At 25.7% G+C, this 24360-nt stretch overlaps 1 protein-coding gene across 2 annotated transcripts; it reads right to left on the reverse strand.

Annotated features, from left to right (window-relative positions):
- Window positions 1-1717: 1717 nt before the first annotated feature.
- LOC145831988 (uncharacterized) lies at window positions 1718-22942 on the reverse strand. 2 transcript variants are annotated; one of them, XM_082939344.1, is made up of 26 exons: window positions 22792-22942; window positions 22374-22529; window positions 20786-20896; window positions 19368-19493; window positions 18636-18669; window positions 18063-18303; window positions 17105-17175; window positions 16628-16671; window positions 16464-16528; window positions 16263-16366; window positions 15729-15810; window positions 15479-15547; window positions 15226-15275; window positions 15030-15059; window positions 12692-12895; window positions 11828-11940; window positions 11348-11453; window positions 10564-10623; window positions 9570-9653; window positions 9083-9250; window positions 8403-8591; window positions 8185-8235; window positions 7901-7957; window positions 7055-7129; window positions 5658-5811; window positions 1718-2149 (listed from the first exon to the last, which is right to left on the reverse strand). In XM_082939344.1, the coding sequence occupies exons 1-26, from the start codon at window positions 22884-22886 to the stop codon at window positions 1911-1913; spliced, it is 2778 nt and encodes a 925-aa protein (XP_082795470.1). In that variant the 5' UTR covers window positions 22887-22942; the 3' UTR covers window positions 1718-1910. The 2 variants fall into 2 exon arrangements, with proteins under 2 accessions (XP_082795470.1, XP_082795469.1); XM_082939343.1 differs by having other exon boundaries at window positions 17105-17217.
- Window positions 22943-24360: the final 1418 nt, after the last annotated feature.

Below are 24360 nucleotides of genomic sequence, written 5' to 3' on the forward strand. Positions count from 1 at the left end.
TTTTAACTCGGTAATTATTTTGTTGTATAAGCGTCGACCACTAAGTTTCAACCTCGCAACATTCAACTCAGAATTTTAAAAGCTTTTATTAGGACCCCTACACCACCAAGCCACATTTAGTTTTACATTTAATACTGTTTATTTTTATGATGACAAAACATTTCAAATTCTTATAAAAAATAACAAGGGGCCTTATCTTTTGGAATAAGTTATTACTTATTTTAATTAAAAACATAAGTATACAATTCAGAAATTACTTAATTTATGTAAGATGATTTTATAGGTTTTAGTTGAAGGTAATGATGGTCAAAAATATTATTTAAAAGAGAGAAAATAGAAAAAATCATTAGATTTTGAATTGTCGTATATTCGTTATTTGGAGATAACAGTTAGTTATGAAACACGATTTGAATTTAAAAAGTTAAAAAATAAATTATTAATTGTACAATTTAATGCTTGAAAAAACACTAGTTATTTCACATCAGTACAATTTTACTGATTTGGTTGGTTCAATAAAAATATTTTTTTGGTTAATTTAAAAGAAAAAATATTGCTGAATATTTAACAATACAAATTATTCATATATTTAAAAACTTTTAGTTATTAAAGATGATACTGAGTTTGCAACACTTTAGCTGATAAATAAAATCTTAATTGCTAAATACATACGTTTTTTATTTATTTTTCTCATACGCTTTATACTTTAAATAATCATAAGATAAATTAATTGATCTCCATAGCAATAAATGGACTAAGCACAATATCGTTGAAAATTAAAAATTATACTAAGCTCTTCAATCTTCAGTTTAATTTTATCTAGTTCATGTTAACAAAATTAATCTCTATAAAAATACGCAATTTCTGATGTGAGTCACTTACGGCTTACGACTCAATTTTTACTTAAAAACAATTTTTGTAAAATAAGTTAAGCTTTTTTTGTAATACGAATTTTAGATGTGCTCTTAATTGAATGTCAATTGCTCAAATTCCAGGTTTTATTGCAACTGTAAATTAAGTTCTAGGTGAACATATCAAGCTTCTTATCGTGAAGAAGACGAAAAACACATAACTTAATTTCTTAGAACTTGAAAAAGTATTTAATAGACGTCCTGAACGTTTCAAATTTGAATTTAAATTCGTATAAACACGAACGTAACTACAGTAACGCTTCATTGTAAAACACATTTAAAAAACTATGTATTGATAGATTGGTCTATTGACCTTTTTTGGTTTTAAACAGAATTTAAAACTGACATGTTGCTATTAAAATTTGATAAAATATTGTTACTAGACCTGTCAACTTATCTTATGTTTGTTTACAATACATGTTTGTTACAATACAAATATGTTTGTTTACAATCGTTTTTATATTTACGCATTAAGATTTTTAAACTTTTAGAAATCACACATTGTACCATTAACCATTATAGGCGGACTGAACATCAGTTTTAAAAATACTTAACATTTGTATTTTAAAAACTGATTTAGGCAAATAGTCTTAAGTCTTTTTTTAACTTGTTTTTATTTAAGCCTTTTTTAAGCTTGCGATTCATCTACAAAATAATAGAATGTACGATACGGAGATAAAATTAGAATATTTTTTGTAATTCGTGAAAAGAGTTAATAGAAGAAAAAGTAGTTCAGTTTTACAAAACTTTAGTTTTTTATAAAGAATTAAAACCTTAACAAACTGTTTTGGAAAAACTTAGTTGGTTATTTTACGAATAAATAAGTAAAAATGGTAATTTAAAAATTATGTCTATAACTCAATCAAAAATAAAATTTTGCAAAGAAAAAAAAAACTGAAATTCAATACAAGCTTAATAGATATTCAAAGTTATAGGACTATAAACAAAAAAAAGCATCTTTAAAACAGTTGGGAAACTGTAGGCAGTTTAGCTCCCAGCTTTCTAGTATGAATCATCGTCGTTATTGGGAAGCTGAAAACTCACGTGACCTGGTTTAACAGGCGTGTCCCAACAAGCAGAGCTGGTACGTTTCTTGTACTTTGGCAAGTCCTGGTTGAAAACATGACCTAAGTCGAGGTTTTCAGCTCTGGCGATAGCATTGGGAAACAGCTGGTCCAAATCATACGGGTTGCCATGGTCAGATGCGAATTGTTTCCTCAGCGCTTGTTTTAGTCTTAAACCTTAAAAATTAAAATTTTATGTAGAAACAACTTTTTAAGGTTTAGTTATTTTTAACAAATTGAACTTCAAAAGTTTCTTCTTAAGTTAAACTAGCTTTGAATTAATTATGAAATATAAGAGGTCAAGTCGGTGAGTACAACAAGTTTCTTACAGGAGTTTCAACCTTAAAGGCAAAATTAAATTTGATTTAAAATCTATCGCATCCAACCAATCATCTTACAACTTTCACATTTTATTTTTCAATTAATTTTCTTTTATTCTAATGTAGGACTTTTTTAACTCTAATAAAAACCCTTTAATTTACAAAAATATATTTTTGGTCATTTGATTTTAATTTTTGTTTTATCTTAATAATAAAAGAGTAAAAAAGTAATAGAGGAATACTTACTGAAAATTTGAGGTTTTTATCTCAAAATACGTAAAAGAAACTTTTTACATAACTGGCACAGTGGACCCACAACTAGCAATTCAGAGATAAAAAAGTTCTGAAAATTTGTTGCTAAAAAGAAATAATTATAAAAAGTGATTTGGGCCAACTGTGTGGCAATACCTCAAAATAAATTTTAACTATTTTATTCTTTAAAAACTTATAGTTCATAAGTTAAGGTGTCATATAACATGCAATGTAAACTTTTAAAACAATAACTCCGACCAATAGCTTGAATTTTAGTCTTATTTGAAATTTTATTTGCATAACTTTTTTCTAAATGGAAATTAATGTAAATCGTGAATAATGCTTATTGCAATTGACAAGATCTAGATACTTTTTTAAAATTTCAAACCCGGGTTATAACTACTAAGTACTAAAACAGAAGAAAAGTAAGTAAGTTATAAATTTTGCTTATACATTTTTTTCTTAATAATTTTAAAGAATTTTGACTTTTATCAAATTTTTAAGATATTTTAATTCAGTATATGGAAATAGGTGTTTTTTTTTATGAAAACAAATATAGCAGTAGGAGCTACATGTTAAATAAGTAAATAAATTTAGTTATCCCTTACACTAGGGGTGGGCAACGTACGGCCCGCGGGCCGGATCCGGCCCGCAGAGTGAAAATGACCGGCCCCCAAACCTTTTTTAATTTTAAATGGAATCCGGCCCGCGGACAACATTAATCCGGCCCGCAAGTGAATGATCCGGCCCGCTAAGCATTTTCAAAATTTATATAAAATCCGGCCAGCCAATTTAAATATCACAAAACTTGTACAAAACCTTTTTTGAACTATTTCATTAAACAAAACTGTCAGACTTTGACCCTGAAAACGTTTGTTAAAATGGCTTATTATTTTGTGGTGATAAAACACTATTTTGTTATAGTATCTTGTTCTGTTTTAAGTCAGTTGAAGTAATCCTTTCTCAAATTATCCAGAAGCAATTGTTTGCTGAAGTAACTTTGATGATCTTACCTACCATAATGTTTTCATAAAACATAGACGTGTAAAAAGTTGTTGTCTTTTCCAGATAAGTATTGAGTTGTTTAAAAGTAAAATAAAATATGTTATAAACATCGACAAATTTTCTAAGTCAAACTGCTCAAATTTAAATTTTTTTCAAATGTTTTAAGTTTAGACTACTATTTGCACTTTTTCTGCTATTGTTTTTTCATTAAGGACTTTTTGATTAAATATATGGTTAATTTTAGTGATGACCAATTGATGACAATAGTTTCACTTGATAATAAGTTTGGTCGTCGTTTTGCAGACTTTTAACAATTAAGTGAAGAATTTGACATTGTTTCATCACCGTCGACGTTTGACACCGAAAATGTACTTAGTAATATTGTTAGAACTGTTGAACTTTAATGTGGCAGCACACAAAAAGAAAAGTTCAAAACTGAAAAATTGACAGATTTTATGACTTACTTATCAAGTCAAAGTTTGTTAATTTAAATTAAGATGACAATAAAGTAATTTGTTCTGTTTTGGTCTACATATTTTTGCAAACAAACATTCTTAACCATGTAAATAAACAAAAGTAAGCTGCGTTCAAATCTTACTGATACCAATTTGCAGTCATTACTGAGAATATCTACTTCAAATAAACTTCCAGATTTTAAACAACTTGCTAAAAACTTTTATGATCCAAAAATGTCTCATTTACTTCTTTTTAGCGTAATTATTCTTGCTAAATTCTTTAAACTTGACATTTAAAGTATAATGTGACAGTTTTATGTTTTAGTTTTTCGTTTAGTAATATTTTCACTAGTGAAATCGATCTTAATCATAAAGTCTATTAAACTAAAAGGTTTGTTATGCTAAAAATACATATTAATTTCTTTTTTGTTTAAATATTTCGTTATTTTATTTTAGTACACTTATTAAAGTATTTTAGGTGCATTGTTTGATAATAATATTTTAAAGTACAGAACTTGGTTAAATTTCGTAAGTTAATTATAATTATTAGATATTTTGAAAGTAAAAGTGTTAAAATTTCAAGCCAAAGTAACTTGTTATCTAGGCTTAACTGTTTTTTAAATAAGTTAATAAGAAAATTTGAAATCAAACATATAATTTTTGTTGCTTTTATAAAATTTTTAGATAGATTTTATGTATAATTGATCGACCCAAAGTTTGTCAACTTCTAAAGATGACCATGGAACTAGTTGTGTTGTTCGATACTTCATACATTTGAAAACAAACATTTCCGACCATAAACATTAACAAGGATAAGCTAACTTCAAACCTAATCGGTGTTTTAGTGCACTTGCAGATTTTCCAAAACTGTCATGCAACTAGATTTAAACAACTCTAATACAAGATCAACCTTAAGTGTTTCTTCGAGTACTTTTATTTTTTTATTTTTTGCTTTTATGGTAAAACTGTTTATTATATCAAAATTATTTTTTGTTTTGTTTCTTTTATACATGCAATAAATGTAATGAATCTTCTTTAGCTAAATCAAATTAAATAATAGTAGTTTAATATTGTATTGTTTGTTAATTTTTGAACAAATATTATCAATATAAACTCCAGATAAGGATTTCCAAAATTAATTAATTTCGAATAGTTAGCATTTTTTTATGTTTAAGCTCAAAATGTTAGGCTCGAGTAACTTTTAGTAACCAAATTATAATTTTTTAGGACTAACTAGTATTAATTCGGTCCAGAGTTATAATATATATAGAATTATGAACACTTAACTAAATTTAACATAAAATTTCATACTTGAAAACGTTGGTAATTAATATATTGATTCAAAATTCTGAAATACCCGATGAATAAGCATCTAACCGGATAAAAATCTTCTTGAAATTAGCTTCCATTCGAATCTAGATCTTTGTCTAATATTAGTATTTAGCCGGATCCGGATAATATGTTTAAAGTGGGATCCCGATCTCAAAAAAGGATTCAGCTGAATCCAAAAGATCACTAACTTGAAATGATCCGGCCCGCTGAGGACTATATTTTTCTGGATCCGGCCCGTCAAATATTTACGTTGCCCACCCCTACCTTACACCTTACAATAACAATACTTACACAGTATACTTAATACTTTTTATTATTAACCTTGAGCCCATTTAGGAATTTGTTTTTTTGGAGCGTCTTCATCATCAGTCTCATCATCTGATGCTAAATCTTGAATGTTGTAATCGTTTTCTGTTGACGGCAAAAATATTTTGTCAGCTCCAGTGGCCGTCATGTTGTAGTTATTTGTAGTATCCTGTTTAGAAAAGATTGATTAAAATGTTTGCTCGAACGTCTTAATTAACTGAAATTTAAGTTAGGTGTGAAAAAAGTTTGAAATTAAAAAAATAATAATTCAGATTTGTATTATATTCAAGAATAATACATTTTTAGCACCTTAATTCTATGCATTTTCAGATTTCGAAGACTGTTTTTAATTTTCATCCGTAAAAATAATTCACGTTAATTGAAAAAAAAATCAAAAATTTTAAAAACTTTGTTATTTTCATTTTATAGAAAAAGCTTAATTTGAAGTGTAATCTTTCAAGTGGTTTACTGGATCCTGCCTTTTCTGCTGGAACAAAATTTATTTATCCAGATCCAAATAATTTTACCAAACCTTATATATGCATTACTAAGTATCTTATAAAATGTTCACATATTTAAATGATTTTAAATTTTCAAACATTATCTTTTTAACAATTTTAAGTAAAAACTTGTAGTTAAAAAAAACTCCTTAATATTTTGCACAAGTTTTTTAAAACTTTCATTTTTATATCAGAATCCTGATAGATGATTATTTCAATTGAAGTTATTTAACTAAATTATTTACTGTTTGTTAAGATTATTTTTTGCAGTTTTTAAATGTTCAAAATATTTAAATAATAACAGAATATTGCTTTCTTAAATTAGCTTATTTTTTAATCCAAAATATTTTAATTCAACAGTTTACTGAAAATAGATGAAAAAACTGTTAATTTAGTAAGTATGATTTTTTTAAAGAATAAATATAAGTTTTAAAACGAGTTTAGAAATTTAAGTCATTTAATTTATAATTTTTAAACTTGAGTAAAATGTTCAGACAAAAAAAAATAATGTTTAGACTTAAGTGTAGAAAAATATTTTTGAGGTGATCAACAGCTTCTATTCACAACAGAAACATATTTAAAAATTCTAAAATTAACAATTGAAATTATATTACTTAAATTTATGTCTTATTATTTATAGGCCTCTAGTCTCAAAATTATACTTAACAAATATAAATTGTAGCAAAAGAAATAGTCAACACTAGTTTTCATAGCATACTTAAATTTACTTAAAACTTCAAATGGAATAGAAACTTTTTGTGACTAGTAATAACATTAAGTCTCTAATATTAGTTAGTGTACCGTAAATGCTGGACCATACAAAAATAATTTCTATTTCAAACAAAACAAACTAAATCAAATTTTAAACCTTTATTAATAGCCAAAAAGAATTTCAAACTAAATAATTCTTACCAAATCGTAAGTTGTATCCATTACTCCGGGAGTAGACGTGGCTAATGGTTTACTGTTCGCTTTAGGAGTTTTCAACTGTTTTTATTAGAAGTTATTTAAAAAAGCTTTTAACGTACTTTAAAAAGCACTTTAAGTGTTAAATTTTGAAAACTATTTATAAGTGAAAATAGAATTCAAGTACTTCAAATGTATACTTACTTCAACATATCAAAAAATCAGTTGTTAGCATTAATAATATGTAAGTATAATTAAAACTTAACAACTTATACCAAAAACCAAAGGTAATAGTTTGAATATTTTAATTCGTCAAGTTATTTTAGTATACCCATATTTTTAAAGCATTAGTTGTTTATATGCCATATTGATAAAATAAAAAGTTAAAAAACTGATTACTAAAAAGTATATCATCAAATAAACGAAGTACAAAAATTATAAAAATAAAACTTAAAATATTGATGACAACGTTGAACAGATTTGTTTTTTAATATACTTAACCTTAACCTCTAATAAATTTAAGTTTTATTGCAAGTTTAGATTAAAAATCACCAAAAAAGAATCAAAAACCAGCAAAATAAAGAAGCTATAAAAAATCAGAAGTTTTTAATAAAATCATTCGTTGAGAATCTTAATTTCTAAGATATGTTTTACCTAGTGAAACTAAGATAATATACTTTAGTTAGACACTTATTTATTAAGAATTAACAATTAATTTAGTGTATTACTGCACAGAATCAACTATTCGGTAATTCAGAACAATTTATTTCTTTATCTTTAAAAGTTAATGAAATTACCAAGTTTATGTCAACATCAAATTTAAGTTTTTAAAATTAAGTACAAATAAAATACCTCCATGGGATGTGAAGCTATATCAAATGTAGCATCTGCAGCTAAATCTACTTGCACCTTAAAATAAATTTCTTTATTATACTGAATATTTTACAAAACATTCGAGTTATCTCTAAGATCCTCTTATTGCAAAGCAAACGTGGCTAGAGTTATATCAAAACGATTAATTTTCTTTAACTTTTTAAAAATTTAAAAACTGCTGGTAGTTAGTTAGCTTGTATCCTAGCGAAGATAATTTACAAAACTTGTATTACATTTAACAACCACATGTACTTAAAACTAACATTTTGTTGCTTTTCTTCAAGCTTGCGAACCTTTTCTTTCTCTTCCTTTTCCTATAACATTTTATTAACCAAATAACATAAAACCAACAATTCTTGTAGCTAATTTGAAATAAAGTTATTATTCATTAAACATTTCAACGCAAACTTTAATTAACTTTTATTTAAAAACAATATTTATGGTAAAAGATTTGTCAAAAAAGTATTAATCCTGTTCAAACCATCATCATTCTAATCTTAGCTTTTTCAGCTTCCAATCTTCTTTTCGCTTCCAGCCTTAGCAGTTCCTTTTCTTTTTGAATACGTTCCTCTTCTTTTCTCTTTTCTTCCTGAATTTTTTCTTCAAGTCGTTTTTGTTTTCTAATTCTTTCCGCTTCCTCCATTCGTAGTCGTCTGTCTTGAGCTTTGCGCTTTATTTAAAAAAAATCATTTAGTGATCTTATCAACCGTATTTCGAGGTTAAGTTAAAAATGTACTTATTATGATGTTTTATAATGCAATACTATGAAAAAAATAGAAATATCTTAGCTTGAACTAGGACATTGTTAAGTATCATGATATTTTATCATTTAGTTCGAAGGTTTGTTATTCAATGGGAGCTTCTGTGCCAATGTAACTGAAGGAACAAAGTTAGAATGATTAATCAAGTGTTACAAACAGTAATCAACATCATATACGAAATATAACAGTCTAATATACTTAATAATAAATAAACTTAATATATATCTAACCTTGTTTTGAAAAAACATATAATACTTTTCTAAAAATGTTTGTTTGATAACTAAATTTTAACTTCTTCAAATAAGGTTTATAATTGTGCAACAACTTTTAATTATTTTTACTGAAAAAAGTTCTAGTAAAATTAATACTATCTACTTGATAAAAATTTACGTAAACTAACCTCATTTTCAACTCTGACTTGTTCTTCTTTAGCCTTATTTCGAGCTGCAAGTCTTTCTTCTTTTTCGAGGCGTAATTTTTCTTTTTGAAGTTTTAGAGCTTCTTTTTTCAACGCTAGTTTTTTTTGTCGTTCTTCTTGTAATTTCTTTTGCTTAATAAGTTTTTCTTCCTTTTTAAAAAATTACAGATTTTATCGATAGAATAAAATACTTATCAAAAATACTTTATTATAAACGTGATTGTGATATTTATATTCTGACCTTTTCAATATATTTTTGTTACATAATCTTACATTTAAGTTCATTTTCAATATAAAAAAACAGCAAAAAATACAAAACACTTAAATAAGACAGTTAAAGACTACGTGTTGTATGGTGTTTAATAATTAAAAAACAGTTTATAATAAACATACAGTGTATTAATTCAGTGCCTTATGTAAAACTGATTTTATTTTTAAAGTACATGCAGATAAAAAAAAAAATTTACACCTCATCTAGACTATCAGTACTTTCAACTTTTCTTCTTTTATTGTCTTTTTTTACCAGTTCTATTTTGCGTTTGGTTCTCTCAGCCTTTATTATAAAATTAAAAGTGAAGTGATATTTGCATACAGGTAAATAATAGTTTGTAAATCAAATAAAATATAAGTATTACAACAAAACTTTACACGAATTCAAAATATAAGTGATGACTAATGTAAAATCAAAGTTTTTTTCTAGAAAAAATAAACAACTTCAATTAAAAATAGGTAACGAACTTGTGCTTAACTCAATTGTTTTTATGTACTTAATGTAGTGATCGATTCCCTTTCATATTACTCAATTTTTTAACTAACTGATAGCTTACAGCTAGGAAATAAAAAAAGGTCATATCAAAATAGTCATTTGTAAAAAATTATCAACTAGAAAAATAGAATTGAACTTATAAGTGGACACCTTTTTAAAGTCTTAAATAAATTGTTGAGCTATAACATAAAAGTTTATTTAATAATAATACTAATTTGAATATCATTCATAATAAAAGCTTTGAGGTTATCTAAAAAATACTTTACCAGGTTTTTACTTTTAAGAACTTAACTAAGCCTAGTAAAATTTATACCTAGCATCAAGGCATTTCATTTATTTATCTTTTTTTTTATTACATTTTAGTTTTTTTTTTACAAAATATAGTGAGCTCAACCCTAAGTTAAGTAAAACAGTGGTTTAAAATAAATGTGCATTATACTATTGATAAACTTCAAACATAAGTATTATATTTAAATCAAAGTCCTATCTAATTTAGTTGGAAGTGAGTTTTAATGAAATTCTTAAGTGGGAAAAAAAGTAAGAACTGTGATTGTTAATACTTTCTTCACATTTGATTAGTGGAAACATTTAACAAGTTTCCAAACAATTGTTAGTAAACAGTTTAAAAGAGTAATGTGTTTGATATAACTTATAAATTGAAAAAAATATATGTACATTAATATTTTAAACATTATACCTTTTCACTCATAAGCCTTCTTTTTTCATGTTCCTCTTTTTTCTTTTGAACAATTCTTGCCTAAAAATTTTATCTTAATATATTAGGCTATAAATTAGCTAAATTGTAGTTAAGGTTAAGCCAACTGAATTGAGCAATGAACATCAAAAGCAATTACATAACATTTTACATTTCAACTCAAAACTGATACATTACTAATGATACATTTTGTAAAAATCATTATTTTGCAACCATTAAATTTCTAAGAAGATTGAAAACTCCTTAAAATTCTACTTGATTTTAGATAACTTGAATTAATTTTCGAGTAATAATCCTTAAACAATATGAAATGTTTGAATGTTAGAGTTAAAAAAAATCTTTCAGAACTTTTCGAGTAAGCCCCTTATATAATTATTCAAAAAGGTATAACCACCTATATAGTATTAATTACTACAAATATAATTTATTTTAATTAATAACTTGTCAGTAAAATGCAGCATTTTTAGTTTATAATATTCCATGTGCTGAAATAAATTTAGTTTTAAAAAATAAATTAACAAATTTACTAAGTAACTATTCATTTAGTTCCGTGATCTTAACTAAAATTATTAAAGAAACTACTTTGCAACACTTAGTGAGTGTTTAGGTTTAAAAACAAGGTACATAAGTTCTAGTAAATAAGCGTTTGAATTTTTAGTATTAATTTTATGGAACTGTCAGAAAGTAGAAATACAGCAGTTTTTAGTTTGCTGCACGTAACTTCATGATTTTAATTCTAGTCAAACAATCGAGTAAAACTACTGACCTGCTTTTCTTTTTCTTTGTCATTTTTTTGTTTAAGTTCTCGGGCACGTTTGGCCTCGTTGATCTCGCGATTCTGATTGATTCGTTTAAAACGCTCTTCTCGATTGCTACAGAAAAATTTAACAGTCTAGTTAATTACTAAATCTGATGATATACTAAAAAAAATTGTTCAGTTGCCGAATAGCTGTTTGCTTAAAAAGGATTAACAATTTTAATATTCACCTCAATTAATTCTTATTAAAAAGTAAAATAATCAAACTATTAGTTTAGACTCCTGTTGAAATACTTTAAAAATTCTGTTATAAAGTAGTATGGTATACTATGTAAATATTGTACTTTAAATATGTTTAGCTTACAAACATTAAAATGTGAATATGTTTAGGTTTATATAAAACTGTTGAAGCACAAATTATCATACAAGATTAGACAACCTCCACATCAGCTCTTATTTCAATATATATACTTCATAATATGAACAAACCGTTTGGCCTCATCTATTTTATTCAGTTTTTCCTTTTCAATTTTTTGTCTCCTTTCCTCTTCTTGTTGGTCTTTCAAGGCTAGCTGCCGTTTCTTTTCCTCAACATCATTCACCTACGTTTGTTAATATTGAAGAGAAAAAAATAACTTTAAGAGCTGATATGTATTGATTGTATATAGTAATTAATGTACTTTAAATATCATATAAACAAAAAAACACAATGACGGAAACTCAACAAGAATCATTAATGAAATAAATATTTTAATACACTTTATTTAATTTTATATGTTTATGATTTACTAAAGTAAATTTTGAAACTAGCAACAGTATACACTTATATTTTTAAAAGTGTGCATCTGTTCGCAATCGCGTGCATAGAATATATTTTACAATGCCTAGAAATTTTCATAGTTAATAAAATTATTCACAATTAAGTACCTGTTTTAAAAAGCTAAGTTTTGATAGGGTTTTACAAAACTATGAACTAGTTTGTCCAGCATTCACTTTTTTTTTGAGTTATTTACAGTGCACACCTTATGAAAACTTTGGTAGCCACTGGTACGTACCAGTATTTGTACATATGACATACTTGTTAATTTAATTTTAAGTTTATCAATAACAATTTATAGCTAAATTTATGATTGTTATAAGTCATCAAAATACTAATTAAAAAGATTATCAGACTGTAACTATTTTATGGTATATAACACTTATAATTTGTAACAGATTTAATTACATCTTAACTTGTGCTTTTCCTACAGTTTGAATTTACATAAAAAAAAGACATTTGGCTTATAAAACTAATTAATTTAATTTAGGACTTTTAAAGTATTTTCTAGTATTTTCAATACTGATAAAATTAACCTTTTTATTAGCTTTCTCTGGAGTGTTCCTCTGCACAAAGTTTTCAACAATCTTTTCTTGATTTGGATATTTCTTGAGTGGAGTTTTCTTTAAAGGGGTTGTCATTAGTTTAGTGTTTCTGACCCTGCTGTTTGCAGTCGATCGGTTTAAGTGCGACAACTTGCTTCTTGGCTGCTTGTGAGATGCAGGGGTCATGCATTTGCGCTATGTTAAGTATTTTATTTAAGTAAACAAAACGGTGAGTGTACACTGTTAGACTTTAAAAAAAATCATAAACAACACAACGTGCGTGGTTTAAAAGAAATATATTTAGTCACAACTTGAAGACTTAGATGTACATGCAACTGGCTATCTACCAAAAATAAGCTTTGAAACAGTTTATGTTTTCAATCAACTTAACAATAAAGCTTCTGAGCACAAAAAACTTAGTTCTTTTATACATTCAATCTCTAAGTCAAATTTTTTTGATGTTTTTTTATTTAATAAATTATCAGTTTTTAAATAATTTAGTCTTTTAAACACATATAACAGAGTGAACGTTTTTTAAGCTATACAATTATATATAATAAAAATGTTAACTTTAAACATTTACATATTTTATGACTTGCAAGCAACTTTTATGAAACAAAACTTGAATTTACAAATAAATTTTACAAAGCAATTTATAACTTTCGAACTAAATTGAATATTACTTTTACTTAAATAATTAGTTTAACATATTTAAGCAATAAGCTTTTGAATTTCTTATCCTTGGATAGTTTAATCTCAAACTAATAATCCATCAGTATAAATTTAATTTATGTTAGTAAATTGTAAAACTTTTCTGTTTAAGTATTTCCAGCAAAAAAAATACACCGGTAGTAATAAAACTATTGTTAACGCATGCACAATTTATCTAATAAGAAAAATAATGTGTTAACAGAACTTCAAATAGATTTTATGTAATCATTAGCTACTATTGTTTAGATTCAACTAAATTGTACTGAATACATCATAATAATTTTTAATTAACTAAAAACATAGTTTATACTGTTGTCAGATTGAATACATAATTATCATGAAAAGCTTCTATGATAAGTTTCTGTGCATAAAAAAAATACATTAAAATAAATTGAGTAGGATATTGCATTTTTATGCTTTTATATAATTCTACTTAGAAGAAATTGAGCAATAAATTACAAACTATCGCTAACAGGGTTTTCTACTTATACAATGTTAGGGGCTTGGTTTATAACGCAACGTGCGCTTTAACTTGTATAATAGATGTCCCCAAGCTAACACTTTAACTAAAGTTGACAAATATGACTTATTTACTAAAGGTTTAATAAATAAATTACTTATACTAATGTTAAACGTAATTCAAGTCTGTGATGATCAATTGTATTTACAATGAAATTGCGAAACGAAAAGATGATAAAACACTGTACAACATAAAACTAATAAATCGATTTATCAATTCTTTTAAAAGACTAAAATACATGAATCAAAGAAGCTAAAAACTAAGCGTTCGTTTTAGCTAAATCCATAAAGCAATAAAGAAGCAAACTAAATTTGCTTAAATAAAATTGAAAGCATTCACAACTAAGTGCAGCGAAAAGCCGCAATGACTTAAAGCTCATGGCTACGCAGCTAAAACTAAAGCCAGTTTTAAGCGTAACTTTACTTTAAATACAAGGTAGCTCTCTCGAAAAGAAAAAAATGCTAATAGCATTACAAAACTAAGCTATTTTACAAAATTAATTTTTAATCAAATCTATACTTAAGAATATTTTAATTCTTTAATGCTCCTTCAGGTTAACTTTTAGAAACGACAAGTACATAACATCAAAACTTTTTTTTAAAGTTTGTATTATCTATAAAACTAAAAAAAAAAACAGAAAACCGCACCTCTAAAAAAGATGTGATTTAAGCTTTTATTTGCTTTTGAATAGATACTTAAAGATAGAACTTAAAGTTCAAGAAAAACATTTCTACTATAAAATCGTTACAATTAAAATTTAGGAATGCTGATTAGTTAATATTTTGTAAAACTAAGTTATATTTTAAGTTATATAAGTAAATCTATTAAAAACCAAGTACTAAACAAATTGTTTTATTTAGATTAACTTATAAAATATATTCATATTGAATTTCGATCATTTTATTAGCCTTACTAAAATTCAAGTTTTAAAACTTACACATTTATGAAAGTAATGTTACACTTATCATTATCATACACTAATCTCAGTCTAAATTACTCTTTTAACACAAAATTTAATATTATGGATAATATAATTATAAAAGCTTTAAGTCAATATACTCATCAAAAGCATGCAGTAATTAGTTTAAAAATACTCACCAATTTAGAAGCAGGCTTTGATGGAGTTAGCTATAAAAAGGAAATTTTTTAATGCGACTAATTAAAATTTACACATTCAATAAATATTTTAATTTCTACAAACGAAGATTTTTTTCAAAATTGTTTTGTTTTTTATTGATTTTAATAAAAAAAGATTCAAGGAAGCTATTTAGAGATATATAAAAAATAAACAAACCCCTCTGTCTACGTTCGATCCAAAGCTTGGTGCTTTTGGCTGCTTTTTAACTGTTTATTTTTTTGAAAATTTTCAAAATAATTCACTTTACTTTATAATTTAAGTTTAAGAAAAAGTTCAAGACTTTTTTTAAATTAGGAGCATGTTTAAAGGAACACTTCAAATAGTTCAACTTGATAACGTGATTATACGAGTTATATAATCAATTTACTAGCGTTCACTGTTTTAAATGTGAAAGTTAATAGAAACTAACTTTTAGGAGCTGGTTTTGGCTTGGCTTTTGTTGTTTTTGTTTTTAACTTTTTCGTCATGGACTTAGCAGCTAAAAATTTTTATACACATAAAAGTTTAGTTTATCATTTTATTATATATTATACTTATTTTAATACAAATTTCTTTGAATCAAGCTCTTAAACTTATCTAGACAATATATTAATTCAAGTTATTAATTTTAATCTGATATCTAAAAAGCAAAAAAAAAAGTAATGGAAATATAAATATACCTGGTTTAGATCCAGAGCTACTATCAGCACTTTTAGGCTGGTCTTCATTACTAATATTAACATACTCGCCATCTTCGTTAGCCTTGAAACATAAATTAAACCATATAATATGATTTTTTTTAATTGTCAAACATCGATAATAATTAATATATATAGATAACGATTTTACAAAGTTTTTCTTTAAATACTTGACTTAGTTTATATATTGCTTTAAAGCTAATTGTTTATATAAATCAACTTTCGTAACTTGCATTTAATTAATTAACATTATATTATGCTCATATTTAAAAATTAGTACTACTTAATACAAAGTTTATTAATCAGAGTTTAGCTCCTTGCATAAATACTTCAAAACCCTTAAAAATCTAACTTTTAAAATGTACTAAATTTGTCTGAATCTGTATCGAAGCATTTTATTATGAACTTCGTAAAACCTTGTTTGATTTGTGTTTTCGTTGCATATTTTTTACCTAACGTATTTACTATCACAAAAAATATCTAAGATCAAAAGAAAAACTATTCTTATTGACTCACTTCTTCAATTATAGCACCTTTAGCAAGACTGTAAGCTTTAGTGAAAGATCTTAAGGACTTTCTGTTATATTTCTCTTGTTGCTTGTTTTTAAATCCAGCTATTCCTACGAAAATTGTTTAAGAAATAAGACTTTAGAAACAAATTTTATATTAACAAAATCATCGAAAATACCACTAAAATTCTTTTTTAAAACAACAAACCAGATTTTCTATGTAGCTTGCGTCCAGACTTCACCACATCCTTTTTAAAAGGCTCTTTGACTTCACTATTGTAAATAAAAAATGGTATCGTGAAAAGTTAGTTCAAAATATGTAAATATTGTCAAAACTTGATTTACAATAATTAAACTAATACAATAACTAACATATTTTCTTCTTCTACTTCATTTTGTTCAGCCATTACAGCTAGCTGTTAATAAAATTTACGTTGAAGTAAACTTTGGCTTTAATTTGTTATTAAATAGACCAGACTTTATTTTTAACCTATATTAAACTCAAAATCACAAAATACAACCAAGAACTAAAAACAACATCTATCGATTACAAAGTACATTTTGTATCAATTTTAAGAATATTAATAACATTGAATGTTTGAACACTTAAAAGTTTAAAAACTTAAAATTATAAAAAAATTAATCACGTAAATAACTAAATAATTTTTTTTGAACTAATTACTAAAAAATATTGATTTTCTGCAGCTATAAATTTTTATACAGTTTATTAATTATCCAGTCTTAAGACCATTAACTTCATCAGAAAGCAGTTGCTGCTTATTTAAAACCAGTAACTAATTTGCACTGAAAATATTAACATTTAAAATCTATAAGTTATAAAAACTTCACCTGTCTTGAAAGCTCAGAGTTCGAAGGTAGAGGTCTACCATCTGGCATGAGCTGGTTGTTCATGGTCATATCTATTGATATTCGATTTTTGGATATGAGTTTTAGTTTTTCAACTGTCACAAGTAAGAACTATCAAATTTTAAAACATTGTATTTCTAAATTTGGTCATTTTTGATAAATTAAGTAGGGTCCAAATTTATTTATTTTTTTACAAATAATAATACTAGATCTTATTTGAAGACTATACTATAAGACACTTTTCACAAGACAATAAAATACTAATTATCTTTTGAGATATCGTCAGATGTGTAAAACGTTTCCGATACAAATGTATGAAGAATAAAATTCTATTGCCGATTTTCTCGGTATTTTGAAAAATTCACTAAAAATCTATCTTCATTTACTTTGTCAATTAACTCAAGTTTTTAAGCAATTTTTCTTGCATTGATAGTAAAAATATTTCTAGGAATTTAAAAATAATTTAAATTTTAGAATTTTTTGACCAAAATTAAAATTTTATCAATTTTAATTTTTAATCGAAACAAAATCTTACATTAGAAATGTTTTTTATTTAATTAAGGTTAATATGAGAAAGTTCGAAAAACATTGCTTAAAAACTGTAGGAGAAGATAAAAATTTTGTGAAGTAGTCTTATTTTTGCCTTTTTACTTAGGTCCTTCCATAAGGAACCTATTAAGCTTTCCAACTTTGTACCCTTATATCTTAAAAACTAATTTGAATTTTACAAAACAGTAAAAAGCAAATGCTAGCTAAGTTTAAGTCTTTTAAAACAAGTTTAACATATAAAAAATTGTCTTACCCCCTCCCTATGCCCATAAGATTTTTATTTTTAGTTTTTAGAAAGTTTTATAAATACAAAACATAAAAAAACTTTACTTCATATGAAATAGAAATTTTTAATTAGCTGGTTTAATTCTAACACAAAGAGATATCTAACCAGTCGTTGTTGCTGAGTGTATACTTAAGCCTTCGCTTGAAGTAGCAGCAAAAAGATCGTTAGAAGCATGTTGTGTTGTAGGACTATCCTCAAAATCCATTAGACTGTTCTCATCTGAACTTTTATCAGCTTGACTATCTTCCACTAACTTTCTTTTAGCCGATTTTTTTATTGGTGCTGGTGTCTGAGCATTTATCTCATTTTCGTGGAAATTAACAAGCTTTGAGACCTCATTTGGTAACTGATTTTTTTAAATTAAGTTTCGTTTGAGAAAATAATAAAAAACATTCTAAATAATTACAATTTCTTTTTGACTACCTTCTCAAAACTTCTTAACTAATAATAAATTTTCTTTTTACATCATTTCAAGTATTTTTAGATTTTTCAAGTCTTTATTTTAATTAGTGCTTAGACTACCTGTTTATTATAGTTAATTTTTTTTAACTAGCTTAAGTATAATAAAAATTTTGTCTATCTTATTTATTTAAAAACAATATTTAGTCCTAATAAGTTTTTGTTGTGCAGAAATCTTATTTTCAACTTTTACGCTTTCTGTAAAAAGGGTTAACTTACTTGTGTGTTTTTCTCTTTATCTTCTGCAACATGTCTGAAAGTAAAATTATTTTTTTAATCTATATTATAATAGAAGCAATTTAAAATTTTAAACTTAGTTACCAAAACAATGTTTCACTCGCTTGAACCTAGTCAACGAGATCATCAGTTGAATAAAATCTGTAAAAATTTCTACAGTAACATGTAAGAAGACATTAGGCTAAACTTGAAATAAAATAAAAAATTAAAACAAAAAAATAAACAAAAATCTATATAAAACTTATAGCTTCAAGTTATTAATATAGGAAAATCATAATGTTATTAGGTTAGTTTACCTAAAATTTTGAAAATTGTCAGTTAAAATTTAAGGTTAACTAACCTAATAAGGTATTAAGGTAAACAACCTAATAACATTATGATTTTCCTATGTTAATAATTTTTAACTTTAAGCTTTATTTAGATTTTTATTTAGTTTTTTGTTTTATTTTTTAATTTTTAATTTTATTTCAAGTTTAGCTTAATGTCTTCTTATATGTTATTGTAATATTTTTACAGACTTTATTCAACTTATGATCTAGTTTGACTAGGTTCAAGCGAGTGAAGCATTGTTTTGGTAATAAAGTTTAAAATTTTGAATTGATCATTCTCCTTTTAATTAAGTTGAGAACTTTGATTGTTATCTTTAAAGCAAAAAGTACACATTATAATAGAAGCTATGACTAGCAAAATACAGTCAAGAAAAACCAAACTTACATTTGAGGTGTGTCATAAAAGTTTTTACCCTCTGCTATAAGGGACCCAAAAGCAGCAGAAACAGACTCACGAGGGCTTGTCTTAATCTTCATAGGAAAAGGTATTTGACTAGCATTTACTTCTTTTCTGTGTATAAAAACCACTTTTAATAATACATATATATAACATATTTAACAGCGAAAGATATATAAGTTAGTTAGTTTTTATAACTTGATTAAATTTTAGGTGATGGTTTTTTTTGTGTCGTACTATAAAAACAGTACCATTTTTTTCTTGTGTTTAAGTTTTGTTTAGTCAACATAATTATTTTTTTGTCTTTAAAATTTAGGTTAGTTTTTAATATATAACTAAATTACCAGCTGGTTTTTAACATTCTCATAAACATTCACATTTTGACAAATCAAAAATTAAAGTTAGAGATTTTATTAGGTATCATATGGTAAGCTTTAACTAATAAAGCTAAAACAGAATATTTTACTGATACTAGTTATTATGATTTAATTATATATCGTCATACAATTGGCAAGTAATGTATATAAGCTTTCTCAATCATATATATACATTTTTAAATACCATTTGAAAAAATGAAATAGATTTTAATTACAAAAAAGGAAAAAGCAGTTACCTCTAGGAGCTTATATAGGGTAACATTTGGAAAAACTGACTATATCTCAAAAGGTATTTAAAATGTTTATATAAACAAAAAAATATCCTTTAGTATTGAAGTAGCAACATACAGCACAATGGGCAAATCTTGTCAGCCAAGCAGAAATTTTAGCCTTAAATATTTTTTTTTGCTTGAAAGTAACGCTGTGACACACAAAAAAAAGTTTTTTTTTAAGGAAAAAGTGCTTTTAATCTGGGTATTAGTACCTATTATTATCAGAGCTTATTTAACAAACAACTTATTCTTATAAAGCTTTTCAAAATTAAACAGTGGACCACAAATTTTTTAACAAGTCCAGTCTGCATAAGATTTATTTAGTAAATTTAGTCTGCTGACTAAAAAAATTGCTACCTTCTTAAGTTTAATCTCAAACCTTTTAAAATAAATTCTAGTGTTAGCTTCCGTTTTTAACCCCTCCATATGGTCTCAAAGCTTTTCATTCAGTATACTTTTTTATCAAAAAAATGTATTTGTCAAAAATAATTAGTCCACCACTAAACAACATAAGAAGTAAAACTCTGTGATTATTAAATATGTTCATTGTTTACTTTTTGTTATATTTATCCTTTAAAGAGATTTCTATAAAAAGCTGAACTGTGTTCTAAAAACTAAATGGTGATTAGAAAATAATATGATTTGAAAACTTTCAAAGAAGAAACTAAGTTTTAAGACTGTAAAGTCTAATAAATATTCATAAGACTTTTAAACCCGTTTTATTAATAAATACAATCAATTTTATTTAGAAACTAACTTAGGTCTTATAAGTGACTTTCCTGGAGTTCTAGGTGGTGGAGCTGAAGGTCCGGCAATGCTTTCAATTTCTTCATCGCTGGATGTGGCTTCCATTAATCCCTCTTTAATCCTGGTGTGCAAAAAAAATTGGTTTTTACTTAACTTAATACTTTTTCATAAATAGTTCTTAAATTAAATTTAGTGTAATTTTTTTAATACAAGCAACAAAAATATTTAAATTACTCTAATTAAAACTATATATCTATTTATATGATTCTTATGCTGATTCTAAATATTATTCCAGCTTAAGCCACAGAAGTAGAAAGCTTTTACTCAAACTTTATTTTATTTTTAAACTTTCAACCTAATATTATAAAATCAAAGTAATAAAAATCAGTAGGTGGTTTATTTTTATGAAAAAGGTATGTACAAAAATAAAAATTTATTTTCTCCCCAAGTTTTCAAGTAGTTATTTCTGCTATCTTCAGAAAATTAGATTATATGTTATAGTTTAATAAGAGCTAAACCAAGGTTTCCCAAACTGGGCCAAGTAGGCCCCCATGGAGTAGCAAAAGAGCTAAGAGCAGTAAAATGGCCACAGGGTCCAAAAGGCCATAATTTGAAACTTACACTAGATATTCTGGAGTTGATGATGAAGAGCAAAAAAGTCTTAGGCTTTTTTAATGGTAGCTTTTTGAAAAATTTCTCAGAAACTGATTTCAACCACAACAATCACATATTTTTTGATTTTTTGGCAGCAACCTTTTTTTTGCAAAATTATTTTTTTTTTAGATTCTCTTTAACCAAGCAAAAACACATCCCAATCATATTTACTTATTAGAATTTTACAATTAACCTAAAAATGTGCTGTACTCCCTACCCCTACATTTTACGGGCAAATTTTGCAAATATATACGTGATTAATACGTCATAATACATAAAATGCATGTAATATGTCTTTAAATATATGTCAATAAGTATAAGCTTTCATTCGAAGATATTAATTATAAGTCAGCATATAAGGACATGTATAAGTGATTTTATTACTGTTTAAGTCAAAAATCAAAAAGTATTTCATTTTTGGGATTGACATTATATTTTTGGGCTGCAAGCATACTTTTTTTTTTGATTTTTTTTTTCAGATTCTTTTTAATGAAGCAAAAACACATCCAAATCATAAAGACTCATAAGACCAGCAAACATCACCCAAGTACTCCCTACCCCTTTTTTATATTTGGTTTGATTTTAGTCTAATAACTTTTCCCAGCACACAGTAAATTATGAGCTGAACACTTTTTCAAAACGTCAGTTTTTTTAACATATTCAAACAATTTTACTTTATAATTTCAATTCAATTCAATACAATACAACTATCAAATACTGATTTTAACTTAGTTAAAAGCATTACAACCCTACATACAATAATAATGAAGTAGTATAATTTTTTAAAACATAAAAGCTTAAAATGAAGTCATTTTCACATAACAGTATAAATATAGCAGAATTTTTGTGATATAATAGAATTTCAAGTTTTTTTCTCTAAAGACTATTAACATATTAACTTTTCAAAGTTTTAACTTTTTTAATAAACAGAATATAAAAGTTACATTTTTTTTCTTGCATCTTCAATAATTTTGTCAACATTTTTGTTTAAGTTCAAGCCCATCTGATCAAGTTGTTCAGTTAAATCTGGCATAAGTAATGTGTCTGCGGCTGTACACTCATTAGGTTGAAACAGTATTCCATGATCATCACTGTTGGTTCTGTAAAGTATATGCTCAGAAACATTTACCTCATTAAAAATATTTGACTTACAAAAGTAATAACTTACTGATCATGTTAAAAAATTATGAAACTGGAGCTTTTACTTAAAAATTTATGTTTATTTCAATAGATTGATAATTAGTAAAAAAAATTTAGTCAAACAAAGCTTTGCTTTTATTCTTAAATTTAGTTAGTTGAGCATTGGCAGAATTTAGTTAACAAGATAAACAGTTAACTAATAATTATAGAGAATTTATTTACTTGAAAACAACTTTGTAGTGATCTAATGAATAACAGTTTTGCCTTGTTTTCCAAATTCCTATGTTTGGTATGTTTACCTTTTTTTGGTCGGCCATAATATCTTTTGGTTTCAACTAAACCTGAAAAATCTTAAATACCTCTTCAGTTACCCTAGATATTCTGTAACTAAATATTTTTTTTTTTAAGTAAAAAAAAAGGAACATAGTCTCAAACATTCATGTTAAGCAATTAACATTATATTCTGTGTTTTTTATGATTTTATTAATTTAACCCAGTTCAGTTATCAAAAAACTCGTTAATATTTGTTTCAAAAAATGGTGGCCACTAGATTTTAATAAATTTCTTTCAGGTTATTTGATTTTCTTCCAGGTTTTGTATAGTAGCAAGTTATTAAAACCATTGCTTTAAACTTGAGGTTAGTTTTCTTAACTTGTTACTGTATAAAACCTGGAAGAAAAACAAATGACCTGGAAGAAATTTATTAATATCTAGTGGCCACAATTTTTTCGAAACAAATGTTAGTGAGTTTTTCAGTAAAAATTATTATAAAGATACTATTAAAATATTTTTGTACACTGGTTAAGGGCATAGGGGGGGTAAACACCTTTTTTTGGTTTTTGATCTTAGTTTATATAGTTTTTACTAAGCTTCAAAATGCTTTTTACAGATTTAAAAAATTCAAAATAATTTTTGAGATATAGCCGGTCAAAGTCGGAGGCAACAATAGGTTCCTTATGGGAGACGCAAACTAAAACAGCAAAAATAGACTATTTTACTAAAAATTTATCTTCTCCTACGTTTTTTGAGATAACTACCTCAAATTTTCAGGAAATGTTCCTTGATATATTTAGAAAATTCTGTTGGAAACAAAAAAAAAAGTTTTTTTTTAGTTTTTTTTTTTTTTTTTTTTTTTTTATTTCTGTTAAGACAGAATCTTTTAAATATTGCAAGGAACATTTCCTGAAAATTTGAGGTAGTTATCTCAAAAAACGTAGGAGGAAATAGATTTTTAGTGATTTCGATTTATGGTGAAGTTTAAGGTTTTTTGGCAACTCTGGTTTATGCTAAGTTTTTGTATCTATTCAATATTTTATTACTTTTCATGTAGAAACTGTTTAAACTTCCAAGTTTTTCAAGGTTATTTTGACATATTGACAAATTCTAGGTTACCCAACTAAAAATGGCCACTTATTTTAAAACTTTAGGGGCAGGCGGAGGGAGTAAATCGCTTTTTTCACAGTTTAGTCTTATCTATTGAGTTTTAACTAAGTTACAAGTTGCTTTTTAGATATTTTTAAATCTAAAATTAAATTTTGAGATAAAGCTGGTCAAAGTTAGAGACTACAAAAGGTTCCGTATGGAAGGCACAAACTTTAAGGCAAATAACTAGAAATCACTAAAAATCCATATCCTCCAACGTTTTTTGAGATAACTATTTCAAACTTTTAGGAAACTCTCCTTGCAATATTTAGAAAACTATATCTTGGAATAAAATTTTTTGAAATTTAAAAATTTTTAGCAAAAAAAAAAATTTTTACTTTTGTTCTAATTTTAATTTTATTTTAATTC

Source organism: Thalia democratica, chromosome 3 (assembly GCF_965202585.1).
Source record: "Thalia democratica chromosome 3, ktThaDemo2.hap1.1, whole genome shotgun sequence".
Classification (NCBI taxonomy): domain Eukaryota; kingdom Metazoa; phylum Chordata; class Thaliacea; order Salpida; family Salpidae; genus Thalia; species Thalia democratica.